General features: G+C 45.6%; 1 protein-coding gene across 1 annotated transcript in view; it reads left to right on the forward strand.

The window, feature by feature from the left end:
* Positions 1 to 18,712, forward strand: part of TNR (tenascin R) — a 403,980-nt gene that overhangs the window by 332,904 nt on the left and 52,364 nt on the right. The window contains 4 exon segments of the mRNA XM_025430226.3: positions 1,095 to 1,210; positions 3,478 to 3,628; positions 8,690 to 8,959; positions 15,717 to 15,902. Of these exon segments, the coding sequence (XP_025286011.3) occupies positions 1,095 to 1,210; positions 3,478 to 3,628; positions 8,690 to 8,959; positions 15,717 to 15,902 (723 nt within the window).

Genomic DNA, 18,712 nt, shown 5'->3' on the forward strand with positions numbered 1-18,712 from the left:
GGCAAGCTCCCAGGTGACAAGGACAAAATCATGTAAACTCACCTGACATGCCTTTCAGTAGGTTCAGAATCAGACCTGCCTTTCAACCAAGAAGCATGAGGAAGCTTCCCAACAGGAAGGATGAGAATCTGTCTGTTTTCCAATGGAATATCCCACAAGAGGCAAAGCTAACATGGGAGTGGGCTCCCTGGAGAACTGAGAAAAGTCATGCTGTCGTATCTCAGGGCTGGTTATTGGAACTCCATTAGGACAAGCATACCTCCACCTCACCGAACCTGTGCATGCCTGTGTGTGTGTGTGTATGTGTATGTATGTGTATGTGTATGTGTCTGTGTATGTGTGTGGGTGGGGGTAGTAAAGGAGGAGATTAAGCAAGGAATGAAAAGCAAGATAAGTGAGGCAAAGGTGAGTGAGGAAGAGAAGAGACAAATGATGAAGAACTGGAGAAAAGAAGGAGACAATGGAATGAGAACAAAAATCCCAGGATCTACCATTGTGCTTTGAGTGTGCCTTCGCTTGCTTCATGTACATAAAATGGAACTCTTAAACCATCCTAAACACTGTGATTTGAGCTAAACAAAATATTCTGATTGCACATGAGATGATCAGAAAAAACATTCTAGTCTTTTTTCTGAAGTTGGCCTGTGCCTTTAGCTCATTTTGTGCCTCCCTCTTCCTGAGTGTGAAATGGGAACATTTTATGGCCTCTCAGGAATCCTTAGAGCCTCCAAAGATAGCATTCAGTCATCTGAGAAAGACATCATATTAAGTACCAAGATTTGCCATATTAGTAAGGGAAGAAAAGAGTGTCTCTCTTGTATTTTAATATTAACCTATTATGGAATAGAAAGCATTTTAAAAATATTGATTGGATTAGATTTAAGTTCACTCAGGTAAACCAATACAGAGCAGAACCAGGGCCCCCACAGAGCAGGCCAATCCTGCACCTGGGACCCATTGTGTCTTCAGTAAGATTGGGATGGCCCACTGCACCCAAGGTGTGGAGGGATCGCACCCAGGCAAAGCCCCAGGTGATGCTCTCTGCCTGTGCCAGGGATAGCCATGACATGGTGACCCATATTGCTGTGTTCCAGATCTCTCCACTCCTCAAGGGCTACACTTCAAGACGATCACAGAGACTACCGTGGAAGTGCAGTGGGAGCCCTTTTCATTCTCCTTTGATGGGTGGGAGATCAGCTTCATTCCAAAGGTAATGTCCACCTGTCACACTCCTAGACAGCCTCATTTGAAGTATTCATATCCTCAACTTGGAATCGGGGGCTGCAAGGACAGCATTACCCAATATCTCTCTCCACCAGTAAAGGATGCAAAGGGACTTTTGGTGGTGTCTGGGCTATAGAACATCTCTTTCACAAAGGCATGGTGGCCTGACTAGCAAGAGTAGTACTGAGCCTCGCAACCTGGCTTTGAAAGACAGAATGTGGGAAGCAGCCACCAGGCCCAGCTCTCTGCTCAGAAGGCTCTAGGGTTTGGCAAGCTATGATTTTAACAAGTCTGAAAACCAAAACTTCAAAATGTTGGGACTTCTCTTTAGGACATAAGGAAAGCCAGACTGAATCAGTCACATAGCTCCGTTCTGTGCAGAAGATACACCAAAAGTCAGCGTGCATGGCCTCAGTCTCTAAAGGTCAGAGGTATAACACAAAAATACTTTTCGTAACCTATTAATTGAGAAAATTTTCCCTTAAACAAATTATGTTATTAGTTTTTGAGTTAAAAAGTATCCCAATTCATTTCTATTCTTTAAAGTAGCATTTGATTGTGTTAATATAGAACTAACTTTTCCAAGTTGCCAGAGTTGCCTGCCTAGTTTTGGGTTTCCAGAATTTGTTGACCCTACTGATACTCTCCTTAACTCCACCACTCATGGGGAGTATAATGTTTAATCATATGCCTTATTCCATCTTCATCTTTCAATATCAAATAGCATTTTTTCAGTCATTCGTCAGACTTAATGACACATGACACATATTTGGCTAACAAGCGAGTGATCTCACCATTATTTTACTTCAAAATTCTTCGAGGCATGGACTATTGGAGCTACAAAAGACCTTCAAGTTCACAGAGTATGACCCTTTGTTTTACATCTTGTTTAGTTTAAAGAGACTAAGACTAAGACTCAGCAAACTTAAATAACATCAAATTGCTAGCTAGCTAGCTAGTTAGTGGTAGGCTTAAAACAAGAACCCAGGTCTCCAGGGTTCTATCCACTAAACCAAGACTTCCCTCTCTATTTGGATATAGGGGTGTCATGGCAAGCCAAATACAACTAAACAGGCATTCTGTACAACTACCTTCTTAGGTGTCTTATCTGCATTAATATGGCCACAAAAGTATGGTAGGCAACTGGTATATAACAGGGCAGAGAGAATCCTATCACCTTGATGCTGAGGCAGAAAAACAACTGTGCTAGGTTGCCTATTTTACATCTAATATGCAAAACTCTAAATAAGACCTTGGCCAGGGCATGCCAAGGTTGAACACATGGCCACATAGAATAACTGTGTCATCTGTAGGTTGTAGCCACTGGCTGGTATGCAGGGGTACAGAGGGGCATGTGTCATATTGATTTATGGGTATGGATATAAATTACATATAGGGCACTCCAGCTGACATAAACAGGGTCTAAAGAATAGGGAAGAAGGAAAGTGACACAAAAAAGAGTCTTCTTGTCCCCTCCATGGGACACACATGGAAAATGTATATATAATAGACAGACTGAGAGGTAGATAGCTAGATGATCCTGGACCCGACATCATCAAATTAATCCTTCTCATTTCCTCCTCTACCAATTTGTCTCTTTTCTCTCTTCTTTGTGTTATCCTTTGTTCCATGCTTCCTTTTTCTCTTTGTACTTCATAGCTGGTTGTGTCACTGACTTCTAACTCATCTGGGTGAAGGGAAAATAAGACATTGACAGATTTGCACCCAGTGTAACACCGTGAAAAACTCCAGACAGAGCAAAATAATAGCTCCAGCTCATTCGAACACTGGGAATGTTTTAGTTTGAAAAATGTTGTATATATACATAAAGATGTTCACAGATATACACAGACACAAGTATACTTTTCTAAAGAGCCAAGGGCATGCTCATCATAATGAATGCCCCAAAATCTGATGGATAGTAACTGTAACCATCAAATATTGACTCTTTGGCAAAAGTCACTCTACATCACCTCATGACCATTTTTTATTGGCAAACTCAATAGACTCAGGAAAGGCCAAAGAAGTGTTCTTGAAAGTTGATTCTCTACTAGCCAAATCCACATAGATTGGTAAGATTCTTACTGAGTCTGCTGGGAGTTTTTCCTGGCTCCAGACATTCAGCTGTCAGCATTATGGGAACAGATGTGGACCCCATTATTAATTAACAATTTGTAATCAGTGTTCCACACTTTTTTCTCCTAGTGATTTTCTCTTTTGCTTTTTCTCCTTCTCCCTTCCCCTGCCCTCCAGAATAATGAAGGAGGGGTGATTGCTCAGCTCCCCAGTGATGTTACATCCTTCAATCAGACAGGACTAAAGCCTGGGGAGGAATACATTGTCAATGTGGTGGCTCTGAAAGAGCAAGCCCGGAGCCCCCCTACCTCGGCCAGCGTCTCTACTGGTGAGTGCTTCCAACCCTTCTCTCTATGCCTACCCTATTTCACTCTGGAATAAGGACTGCAGATTGCCCAAGAAATAGATAACAAAGGGTGCTAGGTTTTATCCCAGAGCTGAAAATGATTTGGGTACCTAGAGATGGAGCTACTCCACCAGATGCTTAGCTGGACATCTTCCCTATTGCTAATCTTTGCAAGCACAGAAATCTGGGAGAGTATTATATGGGAAAAATTCTTTGTTAAGATTTCCAGTGTATTTCTTCTATCTTATTCATTAAGAGGCTTGATTTGTCAGTCCCAAGTATCTTGAGCTTAGGAACGAGCAAGAACTAATTCATCTATTGTGAGATTTGGAGAAAGCCATCCAACCCTTCACAAACTTCCCATCATTTTCCTGTGATGAACAAAAATACCTTTTTCTCTGAGCTGACATGAGGATTAAGTTAGAAAAAGCACACAAAGTGATTAACACTATGTTAATGAGAGAGAGTACTCAATACCTAGTGTATACATATGTACTCAGAGAACAAGATAACACACTTAGAAGTGAAAGCAGGCAGAAACAAATCGTTCAAAACCAGTAGTGTGGTTTGGGTCACTGTTCAAGGTCATGACTTAAATTGATTATTAGTTCATCTCCACACTTAATCTTATGCAAGATCATTGTTTCTAGATTCAACTCAGTAATGCATCATATTTTGCCATATCATTTTCTTAGCTAACAAAGGATGGCCAACTTCAATGCTGTAAATTAGCAATTATGACACATATGTGTATGCCCTCCCCTAAGAATTTCTCAAAAGTTACAAATAGTATCTGATATCATTTTCGGCCTCATTTTATTTATGGGAGAGCTGAGACTTGAAAACTAAGCACTTTTCTCTTTTTCATTAATAGAAAACTGAGATAGGTGAATATTGGTACAGCTTTATTTTTCATAAACTGACATTGACACCTAGGAAAGCCAGTCATGGGTTAGGACAAAGGCCAAGTTGGCTAGGACAAAGGCCAAGTTGGCTAGAAAAAAGAACCACAAGACCATGTAATGAGGACCATGTTTATGGATTAGTGATTCATAGTTTGCTAATTGGATCCAAACTAAATAGCATCAGGTGCTGAGGCTTATGCTCAGTCTAGAAAACATTGGTTTTAGACTATTGTGGCATTAGATTATGTTCCATTAGAGCACTAGGGCTCCATGGCAGTGGCTCAAGGCAAAGCTGAAGGGGAGATTCAGGCCTCTGATTACACCCACACTCATGCCCAACACAGCCTCTTACCAAGGCAGCTCCACCTGTTTTGTATTTTGTACGGTCACTTAAGATTTTGTTCTTTAAAAGAAAAGAATATAATTCCCCTCCCCCCAAAAAGGCTTTAAAACTCCTGTTCTAATGCAAATATGTTTTAGAAGACACTCCATAGCCACAAAACCTAAAAGTTCTCTGTAGGAATTTCTTCAGATGCCAGTGACTAGAGTTTTCCACAACTCCATTCCCCAAGGTTATGCTGGAACCTGACATTTCATGACCTGTGTAGATGTCCCTCCTCTGGGATGGAACACTTCAGCATCTCCAAGTCATTCCTGTGAAATGATATTAAGAAAACATGAGTGGAAAACAAAAGCCTAGATGAAGAAGATGGTTCAGAAGAGGGCAGGGAAGAGCGTTACAGCTGTAGAAAGTTTTTCCTCCAAACTTGGGGAAGATAGTTTAACCCTGCCTCAATCTTCTCCTCAAACCACATTTTTATGAAATTTGCAATATTTTTTGGTTTGGAAGTTCCTTATGATTCAAATTCCAGATTTAAAAATGTGTGGTAAAGCTAGGCAGATTTTTTTTTTCAATTAAGAAAAATGTCCTAGTTAATATTTTGGCATTGCATACACAGTCATGAAGCAATGGAAAGAAAAATATTTATCCTAGTTTACTTTCTGAGTAGAACTTGTGTTTGTTTAGAAATTAGGACCTAAATTGAAAGCAAGCTGATACCAACTTGACTGGAATGGGGACACACTACTGAGTGGCCAACAAAAGGCCAGAATCCAAGGGTGGCTACAGGAAAGAAGATTGTCTCCTAACCCTGTCGGCTGTTTTCAGGAAATGATTGTTTAATTATTTCCTTCTGCTGAGGTCTGACAGACACCAGCCCCTTCCTGTGAAGCTCAGAGTCCTCATGGGCACTCAGACTGGCTTCTTTATGGAATGCAAATTACTAGAGGGCCAGTACCCTCTGAGCTGCACGATTATATTCCAATATGGACAATCCATTATGATTAGGGTCTTGGGGATTTAAAAGACAAGGCTTTGTCTTTAAAAGACAAAAGGCTTCCAATGTCATTTGAGCTTCTATGACATCTTTTTTCTCAAGAAGCTCCAGATCTTTGAAATGTTTCTCCTTCTTTCTCATGGATACAGAGGATATTCATTTATTTCATTTACTCAACACTCATGTACTTAGTGTCTATGTTTCAGGCTTTATGCGTATACTTCAGCTAGAAGACCATTTCTCCCATTTTGTTATTAAGTCAAATTAAATTTAAAAGTCCCAGGTTACCTAAAACCATTAAATTCAGCATGCCGAAAACATCTGGATGTGTTCTGTTAAATCATAGTATTACACCAAATAGGAAAAACAGAACTTCGTTTTAACTCCAAACCAGGTGGCACCAAAATGGCCTGGTGATTTTCATTTTGGCTGGTACTCAGCCCAAAATCCTAAACTGCTTAGTAGAGAGTAAGACCAAACTAGACCTAGAAAGGGTGGGGTGCCCAGAAAAAGGCACTGAAAGACTCTTTCAACTCTGAAAGACTGAGAAAAGCTCAGTCAGACTAAGTCCATCCTAAGGGAGAGGCCCCATTTTGGAGACAGTAGATGGTGGTCCAGAGTGGATTGGTTTTTTAAAAACACTTAGTCAAGACTCTCAGGTAATAAGGAAGAAAAAATTTAACTTAACTAAAGCAAAAAAAAAGAGAATTTACTGAAAGGACATAGAGTGTCTCCTGAAATGCATCTGTATATCACGAAAAACTGGAACCAGAGAATGGAAAGCCAGGTTCACGTTGCTCTGTTTTTCTAGAAGCTCACAAAGTCACTCATTTCTCCTTCTCTACATATATTTGTTCCTAAAATTCTGCACCTAGTTCCTGGGTGCGTACCTCTGTGCGTATGTGTATGTGTGTGTGTGTTGAAGAGGGAGGTCCCCCCAAAGCAATTCTCCGGACATTAGTTGGGTATTCTACAAATCTCACTCAATTCTGACACTATCTACCCAGAGACATAAACAGATTCCACAGTTTGAGGGCTCAGTCCCACAAAACTACCTTCTGCTTCAGATGCCAATCGCAAGTCCAGGTCATTACCTGTGTTTCTGACCAACTGGGTATAAATCAGAGGTTCCCAGAAACACTTCTTCAGGTTTGATTAATTTGTTAGAGTTGCTCCCAGAACTTAGGAAATCCATTTGCTCACAAGCTTACTGGTTTACTCCAAAGGATATTAAAGACTACTAATCAACAACCAGAGGAAGAGACACATTAGGCAAAGCCCTGAACGAAGGAGCTTCTGCCTCTATGTAATTTGGGGCCCAGCATGGTGGTATGTGGAGGCATTCTGGTTCCCCAACTTGGAAGCGCTCTGAATCCAGTCCTTTTGGGTGTTTACAGAGACTTCATTACAGGCAGGAGTGGGACCAAAATCTCCAGCCTTCTAATCACATGACTCACTCTCCTGGCAAATAGCCCCTGTCCTCACCTCATTAAAGTAACAAAAGACATTATTACTCTCATCACTTAGGAAATTCCAAGGGTTCTAGGAGCTTTGTGCCAGGAAAGAAAAAATATGTATTTATTATAAATCACCCTCTCCCCTCATCACTCCCCTCCCTCCTTTTTTCTCTCTCTCCAGATAAGATGTTCTCTATTTATGTGTGACTATGGTAGAGAATGGTCATATCAGCCACGGCTCTACATGGTCCCAAACCGGCCAACTCGAGAACTTGAGCCTCTGGTTCCAATTCCAAATCCTTGAAGAACATTAATATTCATTTTAATCAGCTCCAGCAAGAGAGGCAGAGTCATATTATTAATGCAAACATGGAAGCTGGGCCTACTCTTTTAGAAAGTAATGAGTAATTCAGAAAGGACACATTGGCCATGCAGGCCTACCATGAGGAGTTAAGGATAGCATTTTCTATTCTCCTCACTAAGTTCTTTCTTTATCCATTTCTATTCTACATTCTCTCTCCTTCGCCAACCTCACCATTGTCTAAATCACTATGAACAGGACCCCAAGTGGGTGCTGGAATCCCTGAGACACCAACCAGCTTTACTAGGTCACATCACCCCACAGTGATGCTCCTCTCGGCCACTCAGCGCCAGAGGCCAGGCCTCAGGAGGGACATATGCTGAATAACCTTGCGGGATTTTGTGTGAGTGCAGTGCCCTTCTAGCTCAGGAATATGCAAGAACAGGCAGGAAAAAATAGCCCACAAGATGCTCTTCCTAAACTAAGGTCCTTTTCTTCCCCCAGAAGAGTGAGTTTTCCCAGAAGGCATGTTTAACGTCCACACTGCAAATGTCTGTTGGGTTGTGGTACTGTCTTAGATTGACTGAGTTGTAGGTGTGGCTGAGCAGGGACATCTCTTGGACATTCATGATGCCCGCTTTGGCAACCGAGTTGGAAGTCTCAGACATTTCAGTAGGATTGATAATCATATAGATCTTTCCTCAGGGCTCCAAGGAGGTGAGAGAAGGACAGGATACACACACACATACCCCTTCCCTTGCCTGGATGGGGAAATGCCAGCACTGTGACCCCATAGCCTGGTGAGAGCTGGATTCAGGGGAAGTGACACTGGAGGTGACACTGGAGGTCACTTCCCCTGTTGCCAAACCATGTGTCCTTAGGAAAGTGATTTCATTTCACCGTGTCTCATTTTCCCCCTATCACTGGGATCATAACACCCATCCTGTTTTTGACAGACCCAGTTCTGAGGAGGGAAGGAGAGAGCCGATTTCAACCAACCATTTCTCAGACTTTTTTTTCCTATTTGATCCTTTTTCATTCAGTCATTGATGGACCCACACAGATCCTGGTTCGAGATGTCTCAGACACTGTGGCCTTCGTGGAGTGGACCCCACCTCGAGCCAAAGTCGATTTCATTCTCTTGAAGTACGGCTTGGTGGGTGGGGAAGGTGGGAAGACCACCTTCCGGCTACAGCCTCCCCTGAGTCAATACTCAGTGCAGGCCCTACGGCCAGGGTCCCGCTATGAGGTGTGGGTCAGCGCTGTCCGTGGTGCCAACGAGAGCCAGTCCACGACCACCCAGTTCACCACAGGTAGGCTTAGGGGGTGGCAGGTACGGGGAGGGAGAGTGGGTTGAGCCAGCTTTTGCCATGGTCACAGGAGGGAGTTGAGGGGGGAGGTGACATTGCTCAAGTGCCCACGTCATCACAGACCCTGCAAGAAGGGAGCAAGGGACAAGGTCCTCAGTGAAGTCACAGGACAGCCCAGAGGAAGGCAGTATACCAGTGTTTGAGGGAACTGGGTGCCCATCCTGCCTCTGCTGTTGGCTGGATCTGTGACCTGATCTAAGGCTCTTCTCTGTGGCTCTCAGGTGTCTCCTTTGGAAAATGAAAAGTTTGTCCTGAAGGCATTGACACGTCTACATTGCTAGCCCAAATGGCAATTTTGTAAGAGTTCAGCAAAGGTGCCCTCCCTCAAGGCACTCTACTGCTATTTGCAGGCATTTGTAATAATTCTATAAATTCATAATAACTACACAGCATGGTGGCCCCCCAAGGAGTCACACGAAGCCCAAACTGTGTGGCTAGCAGGGGGCCTTCTGCCTGAGACTCTGCGACTCATTCTTCCCTTTGCAAACACTAGCAAGAAGGCTAATGGGAGGCCTGCTCCCACATTGCCTCACTGTGATGACCATGCAACCCTCTCCCCAAGACTGTCAGGACTCTAAAAGAGCTTCCCTAATGGTCAGGAAAGGCCAGACGTCCGATGACCTATTCCTGACTCAGAGCCCGTCAGAGTGACCAGCTAAGGGGCAAATAGGATGGGCACTAGCCAAAGACAGGCTTCCCAGCTCTCTCACTGGGTCACCAGTGGCTGGGATCAGATAGTGGGTCTCCATTTGACCCAGATTCTCAGTCTTGGTCTCTCGACCTTGGGGAGGTCATAGGTCAAGGAACATCTCTGCCAACTCCAAGTTGTTCAGGGATCAAGGGAAACTGCTAGCATCTATAGGATCTCAGAACCAGCATCTTCTGAAGGGGTAAAGGAGGAAAATCACTAATTCAAGCAACCTACTGTGGTGTGGCCCAAGAGCTCTTACAGGGTGGGATAAACCAGTTGAAAGGTTTTGGGGTGGTTCAATCAACGGTACCATTATCCTCCACCTATGTTTAAAAGCAATTGATAGAAAAGGCACAGAATAAAACAGATGGAAGCCAAAATACCCCCTAGATTGGAGTGTGTAGCTTAGTGTTAGAGCCAGATAGGTGCAAGGGGATGCTCCTTGTGCACCTGAGCCCGTCCTCCCACGCAGCAGAAGTTGGGAGACTACTCAGCTTAGTATTTACACCATGGTGGTACACACAGAGGTCTGACCCCAGGGGCAGCTGGCTCCCATGAGAGGGGAGCAGAAGGGCACTGCCTAGGTCCTGCTACAAAACTCACCACTGAGGGAAGTCCACCTTCCCCAGAATTAAGAAAAAGGTCAAACTCTTATACTGGGGCTCCCTCAGCACAAAGAGATTCATTAGGACTGGAAAAAGCATCCCTACTGAAATCCAACAAGTGTGGACGCAGACTAAATGGGGACAGCAGGGTTTGATTCTGAGAGAGAGGTTTCCTCCCAGCTCCTGGGCCAGACTCCACCCCACCCAGGGTACCGGGGTCAGATTGTTCACTGATCACATCTTGGGATCCCCAGTGACTGATTATGCATCTAAAAAAAAGGGGGGGGGGACTAAATTCTGCCCGTTTCTCTTCCTTCTCCTCCTCCACGTAATCCACATTGCTCAGGGCTGAGCCTGACCTGACACCATGTCCCTTCTTGGTGAATTCAAGGTCGGCCGTTCCCCCGCCACCCCTCGCACCCCGCGACATCGCCTTCTCAGGTCATGAGATCTCCTGGGGGCCGTGAGTCCTGCATTCTGTTCTGAATTTCAAGACAGTTTTTGTTTGAAAAGTGGTTTCTTTGTGCTCTGCTCAGATAAGGAGTTTGAAGAGGCAGAAGAGGAGAAGAGCGCTCTCGAGCAGCGAGATGAAAGGCACTTTCCTGATGTTTAGGGCGACAAGATGGCAGCAGGATTGGCTGGGGGCCCAGGAAAATTCTAATCAAGACAATTACATTACGCCTCCCTGGAGCTCCCCCTGAGTTCCGCTCACTGCTGCGCGATTCTGTTTCCGGTCGCCTGGCAGATTGGCAGCTGTTAGGAAGCTGCCTCCTGGCCTGCCTGCGTCTCTAACCTGCTCGCCTCCACTCGGGGGTGGGCAGGGGCCAGCAGCTCTGCAGGGAGCTCTCAGGGCCCGGGGCTGCCAGCCAAGGGGGGGGGGCACCCGAGCCTCGCAGTAGGGCCCTCAGTCATTTCAGAACTCTGCTTAAATTCAAATTAGCCAAAGTGCTTTTCCAGGTGATGTCTTTGACACGAGGAGCGCACTAATTGCACTGGCAATTAAAGCTGAGATTTGTTTCCTGCCTGGTGAGCGGGATATTTGCCTGGGTCTTACAGCGGCTCCCAAAAAGGAAAGAGCCCTGATGGAAGCACGGTAGTTAGAGAGGAGACAGCCCGAGGAACCCAGGAGGCCACTCTCGAGAACCTCCCTGCCCTGATTTCAGTAACCTTCACGAAGGCAGCCCTAGGACTCTCTCCATACAAGGCCCTCTTTCTAACCACATCTCTCAGGGCACCAAACCCGGCCTCCAGGGCATTCGGCCAAGCAGAGAGGCTGCTGCTTGAACCCCAATGCCCCAGACCTCTCTTGAATGCTGTTATGAGTTGAATTGTGTTCCCTAAAAAGATGTTGAAGCCTTAACCCTCAGTGCCTGCATATATGACTTTATTTGGAAATAAGGTCTTTGCAGATGACCAAATTAAATAAGGTCATTCAATCTGTGTCCTTATACAAAGGGGAATTTTGGGTACAGAGGCAGGTACCCAAGGAGGACACCATGTGCAGATAAAACACAGAGACTGGGGTGATTCTTCTACAAGCCAAGGAATGCCTAAGATTGCCAGTGAACCACCAGAGAGAGGCCTAGAACAGATTCTCCCCTGCAGCCCTCAGGAGGAAGCCACCCAGCCAACCACCCAGCCAACCTTGATCTTGAACTTCTGGTCTGTGAGACACATTTCTGTTGTCCAAGACACCCAGTCTGTGGCAACCCTGGAAACTAACACAAAGGCCCACGTCACAACAGTCGGGGCCCCGGCCAGCCTGCATGGCAGCCATTCCACACTGGCATTCTCTCACAACACACAGGCTGGATGGCATTTGCCACTCCAGCCAAGACCAGCTGCCCTCAGCCAAAGCTGCTTTTCCCCACACTACCTCACCCCAAATATCCTCACGGCACCCTCCACCCCACCAAAATATTAAACAAGACTTTTCTAAAGACAAGACTGGAAACAGACAATTTTCATTCAAGCACTTCTTATGTACCCATTGAACACCTAGTAGCACTGTTCTAGGCACTGAGGCTACAGATTAAACAAGATAGACAGGAACCCCATTCCCACGAGTTATATTCCAATGGGAGAAGAAGCAAAGAAACATCCTTCCATCATGAGTACTATGCTCGGAAGTGAAAGGGGTGCTGTAGAGGCAGGGCCACGTGAGATTGAGTTATTCAGAAATACCTCACTGAGGAAGTGATGTTCAACCAACGTCTAAGTGACTGAAGCCATGTAAGGATCCAGGAAGAGTATGCCAAGCAAAAGTACCAGCCAGTGCAAAGGCCCTGAAGTGGCAGTAAGTTTAATATGTTTCAGCAGTAGAAAAAAGGCAGTACAACTGGAGCACAGGGAATTAGGGTAGAAGTGTTACGAGATGATGTCTGAGAAGCAGAGAGCTGGGTGGGGATGATCAGGAGGTTTGTAGTAGGAAGCCACAGGCAATTAAGCAGGAGAAATGCTTGATCTAATTTATGTTTTAGAGACGAGATGTGGCTGTTACTGGAGTCCACAGCCCCAAGCCCCTCTGCAGGGCATGCCCTGGACATCGGTCTTTGCCTTCTCCCAGCTTGCTGATGTGTTGCAGAGACCAGCCCAGCTCCTACCTAGAGGGAGGGGTGCCCTTGAGCCATCCCTCCTACAGTTCAGGCTTCAAGACTCAGGGGAGGGACACCTGGTAGCTCAGTCAGTTAAATGCCCAACTCTTGATTTCAGCTCAGGTCATGATCTCAGGGTCCTGGGATGGAGCCTTATGTCAGACTCCACGTTCAGCAGGGCATCTGCTGGAGAATTTTTTTTCCCTCTACTGCCCCTACCCCCTGCTTATGCTTTCTCTCTCTCTTTTTCTCTGTCTCTCTTAAATAAATAAATAAATAAATAAATAAATAAATAAATAACCCAGGGGAGCAAACCATTTCACTCTACCCCATTCCTAAGACCTTCCTGCTGTTGCCAGGTGGACTGGGGAGACCTCAGACCCTAATGTTGACCCAGTCTGACCAAAGAGCATCACCAGAGGCTCTTGGTGTCACCTTGAGACAGAATTCAAAGACAGATACAACAGAGCAATGAGCAGTACACCAGGAAAGTTTATTAAAGGGAATGTACACTCTCGAGGTGTGAGAGTGGGTAGACTCAAAGAAGAAATGTGCCCACTGGGGTTTGGGTCTCCATCATTTATTGACTATTGTTAACAAGGGAGTGTAAGTAAGTAATACTCATTACTGGGGGCAGGGATTTCTTGGAGGCAGGGTGGTTCCGGTCACAGCACCCTTAGGGAGGAAATTTTAGGACAACAGTGTAGTCTTATGAAGGAATAATGTGAACTTTGGCCTACTTTGTCAGCCATCTTAGGCCTATCTGGTTTGATCCAGTTTCTTGTGGTTTTGTACTCAAATGCTGCCCGGTCAGGTCAGGCCTCTGACCTTTTCATACTTGGCCATGACTTCCCTTTTGCTGGTCTCCAGGTATCATTTAAGAACCTAGCTAACTGGAGATCCCTTGGTGGCTCAGCGGTTTAGCCCCTGCCTTTGGCCCAGGGTGTGATCCTGGAGTCCCAGGATCAAGTCCCGCGTCAGGCTCCCGGCATGGAGCCTGCTTGTCCCTCCTCCTGTGTCTCTGCCTCTCTCTCTCTCTCTCTCTCTCTCTGTCTATCACGAATAAATAAATAAATAAATCTTAAAAAAAAAAAAAAAAAAAAAGAACCTAGCTACCTGCTGCTCTAACACTCCCAACCCCTCATTCCCCAGCATTGACCTCTTCTGGTATCACTGACATGGAAAGTGTAACAAGGCCCTTATCTACAGTGCATAGGTTCTGAGGCCAAGAAAATTCCAGAAAACAAAAACCATAGTTTCCAAGGTCTGGAATGTTTAGTATGAAGAGCAATAGATAGGTACAGGACTCAACCTACACCCTAACCCCAACTTCTTTTTACTCCAGTCTCATTCAGGCCACACACCCCACAGCTGGTCAGGTCCCTTATCCCAACCTCTGCTCCTGTGTGAGATGGAGTGGCATAGGGTCCTGCACATTCTTCCCACATGCCCCTGTATCCAAGCTCCTCTCCCTCCAACCCCTCTCTCCATCCACACAGCACGTCAAGAAATGCAGAGAATCCGGCCTGCTAAATCCACACTGAGTACAGAAACATTTGTCAGAAAAATAAGCTGCAGAGACATAAATCCGCTAAAAGATTCGCCTAATTTACATCACTAAACAGAACACTTCTCACTCTGAAGCAGCTGCACTCAGATTGATTCACAGCATTCTCGTCTTCCCTAAGAACAATTGTTGTATACTTGCCTGGCATTTGCAAATTAGAAGTCTCCTAGAGGTTTTCTCTGAACAAATGGCTGGTCCATTCCAAAGTTAAATTCAAGTCTCAAAGACAAGACCTATTGAGAAGTCTGTAAGTGGCAGCTTTTCATGGTTGCACCTCCTTCCCTGCAAGTTGTTTGTGTTGTTTGTGCCAAAATAAGGGGGGGTGGGGGGGGGAGAATCAGCCCCCCCCCAGGATTGTGAGAGAGACTGTGTGCCAATGGTCTCTCCTTTGCACAGGAATCTCTGGAGCTCCAGAGAGCCAGCATTAGAGGTACCATGTTGTTGGAACTCAGGATGAGCTTCAGAGGCAACAGAGAGTCCTCCTAGGGCTTGGGCCCCTATATTTGCACCAGGCATCACACCACACATTTCACATGCATTGTCCTCTCTGTACAATAGCCTGAAATGTTGCTATTACTAGCCCATTTTACAGATGTGGCCATCAAAGCCCAGTGACACCTCACTTGACTGAAGACTTGACCATGGTTCTCTTGCAAATATGTGGCAGAGCTGGGGCTCAAACTGAGGCCTGACTCCAAAGGTCATATTCTTTTCACTACATCCCGTCCCCTATGTGTATACTTGATTTCCTACGAACCTTGCAGCAGTGTCTATGCAGGTAAATCCAGGAGAAAACAGCTTATATTCCAAAATCCTGCAATTAGTTGTCTTCTCGTAGCCTGGTGGCCAAATTTGATATTACTATATTCCATCATAATCACTTGGAAGTCATCTCTGATTTTTTTCTTGCTGAGATTTCCCTTACTAGTTTCAAGCTTATGATAACTAGCTCATTTTTAAATTTCTAGAGTACCACCATGATCATTCAGGAAATATTCTAGAACATTCCCTCAATGGAAATGGGACAAGTGTAAAGCATGTTGATATCTAACTCCCAAGTAAAAGTCTCCAAACTGCCCATGGAATCTGGCAGGGCAAGAGCCCAAGGGCAGCCCTGGGGTTCACTCAAATGAGGCAGAGGGTCAGGAGATGTGGGCTCTCACCCCAAAGCTTGTTTAAGATCAAAATACATAATAAGTGCATATTATCCCATGTGATTTTGGTGATGACTGACTCTTTTTAGAGATTGATGCCCCCAAGAACCTGAGAGTGGGCTCCCACACGGCAACCAGCCTTGACCTCGAGTGGGACAACAGCGAAGCAGAGGTCCAGGAGTACAAAGTTGTGTATAGCACCCTGGCGGGTGAGCAGTACCATGAGCTGCTGGTCCCCAAGAGCATGGGTCCCACCACCCGAGCCACACTCACAGGTGAGTATACCTTGGCTCCAGGGACACTTTGGTTCCTAAGTCCATACCTCACAGCTCTCTCTCCAGTCCACCCCCACCTCCACCCCCACATCTAACCATCACCAGATCCCACTGATTCAATCTCTCAAGTACCTTTCACGTGGCTACTGCTCTCCTTTGTCTGCTGTCAATGCCTAAACAAGTCTTGCCTTAACCACTACAAATAGCCTCCGAGCAATCTCGCCCGGCCCCCACAATGTCCTCTTCACACCTTCAGTGATCTCTTCAACTATGCTGTCCTGTTCTGCACAAATAGCAGGGATTTCACCTTTGCTCCTGGGATAAACCCCAATCCTAGTACAGCCCACATGCTTTGCCTGGTTTCCCTGCAGTCTTCTTCTATCCCCCATCCCTCCTGCATCCCCTGGTGCTCCCTATGCTCCAGGACCACAGGTCTGCATTCGACAGCTCCTCAAACACCTCTTCCCTGCTTCTACGAGGCTTGGCATATGCCCTTCCCACCACCTGTCAGCCTCTCCCACTACCCCTTTGCCCAGTTATGTCTGCTTCCCTTTCAGTTTTCCATTCACTTGTCACTCCATGGGGAAGCCTGTGCAGTCCCCAGGAGAGGTCAGGCCATCTTGTCTTGCTGCCTCCTCTCACTGGTACCCCCTGTCCTCACAGCGCCACTCAGGTTATCACTGTATGCTTGTGGGTATGATGATTCCATTGTCAGTCTCTACCCTAGATCTAAAGCTCTGTGCATGGGACCATATTTGGATTTGCTCATTATTGTCTCCCAGTGTCCAGAGCAGTGTCTAACACCAGGTCCTCCATAAGTGATGAATGGATAGGTGGATGGATGGATGGTTGGATGGATGGATGGATGGATGGATGGATGAAAGAAAGTGCAAACATTCACTGTGGGGCATAGACTACAAGATAGGGTGAGAGCCTGCTCATGCCTATACACCCCATAAAGAGTTTGAATTTATTCTTGGGGACAATGGGGAATCATTGAGGAATTTTAAAGAAGGTGATGTCGTGACTACCTATGTACAGCTGCAGTGTGGAGACTGGTGGTAGGGGAGCAAGGTCAGGGGCAGAGATGGGTCAGCTGGCTCCCTCCACTGGAATCAGAAGGTGAGCTGGTGATGGCATGAATGAAGTCAACATCCTAGGTCACCATGATACTCTGCCAGGGAGCACTCCCTGTCCCCATGGAGATGTGGGTCCCAGCCAGCGCTCCTCCTGGGCCCTTAGACACACCCACCCAGGAAAACCTACCCGCTGGACTTCACGAAATATGGGCCATGGTTTCTAGGTGAAGGAGACCATGCAAGCCAGCTGCCCAGGGGCTGCCAGTGTGCTCACAGAGACTCCATTTAACTTGTGTATTGGCTTACTGCAAAAGCATTTGCCATCTTCATAGACAAGGGATACATAGCAGAGTGTGCATACAGTAAACAGGGGCAGTATAATCAAAGCTGTTTTCCTCCCAGGCCGCCTTGCAAAATGAGGCCAGTTAAAGTAAATATAATAAATGCTTTTTCCAGACAGACGCACTCCTAGAAGCACAGCAAGGAGATGGAAAGATATGCTGACCAAGCAGGTTAATGGGGGTGAATTAAACATAGCAGGAACACACCAGCTGGCATAAAGGCCTCTACAGAGAAATGGAGACATTCACAAAGATTAAGCTAAACAAAAAAAAATCTGAAATGATGCAGGAGGGAGCTGAGTCTAAGCATAGCCCATCCTTCCTAGAGCCGCAGGCTGATTTGGCAATTAGCAATTTACAAAAATGATGGCTAGTTGTTCAGATGGAAGATATACCGTAAACTCATGCATGATATGGAGAAGAATCTAGTCATGTCCCAGTGATTATTTCCCACGGCTGGCAAAGAAGCTTCTACATTCATTGGTCATCTATCTTATTCCAGGCACCTTCACGTAGTTACAGCTTATTTAATCTTTATAACGGCCTTGTGACAGATGTTACCATCCCCATTTTATGGATGAGGAAACCAAGGCTCAGAGAGTTTGGGAACTTGCCCAAAGCCAGCAAGGGGCCCAGCTGTGGCTCAAAGCAAGATCTTCTGAGACTTGCCAAAAGCCTCCCATTCCAGGGCTGCTCGTACTAAAGAACTAAAATGTAAAGTACAGTCAAAGCACAAACGCTGTAGACATATAAGGAATGGAATAATGATCATTGAGGAGTGGGCTTAGGTAGGTCAATTTTTTGGTTAGAGTCGGGCTTGTGAAATAAAACTATAAATATATATTACACATAATTATCCTGGGGAGCTCACTGCTGAGGAGATTTATAAAGGCAAATAGCTTTATGTGATTTAAGAAGGAATTATAGGCATGTAAGGAAATCAAGTATGTCTGTACTTGCTGAGATGCGAATTACAAGGGTTGTTGGCTCTCTTGCTGTGGTGTCTGGGGAAAGAGAAGGACCAACCGTGAAGGAGGGCAGGCAGAAGGAGGGAGAAGTTTGATTCCAGCTCTAGATAACTTGTGTTTTTTCCCTCACTCTCCAACTTGGACCCTAAAGAGGAGAGTTTTTCAGCCTCCAAGGCTTGTGTTTTGCTTTGTTTTGTTTTGTTTTCTGGTTCCAAACAGGTTATTTGTTTGCATGCATCAAGAAAGACTCTGGCCATGGATGGGAAGGGCGTTTCAGGGTCACCTGTGGGTTTGTCCCTGGCCAGAAAGAGAACATAGAAACTTCCAACTCTCCCTGTCCCCACTTTCCTATCTCCTAGTCAAGAACAGCTGGGGAACACACAGATACAGAGAACAGATTGGGGTTGCCAGGGATAGGGGAT

Source organism: Canis lupus, chromosome 7, assembly GCF_003254725.2.
Source record: "Canis lupus dingo isolate Sandy chromosome 7, ASM325472v2, whole genome shotgun sequence".
Lineage (NCBI taxonomy): Eukaryota > Metazoa > Chordata > Mammalia > Carnivora > Canidae > Canis > Canis lupus.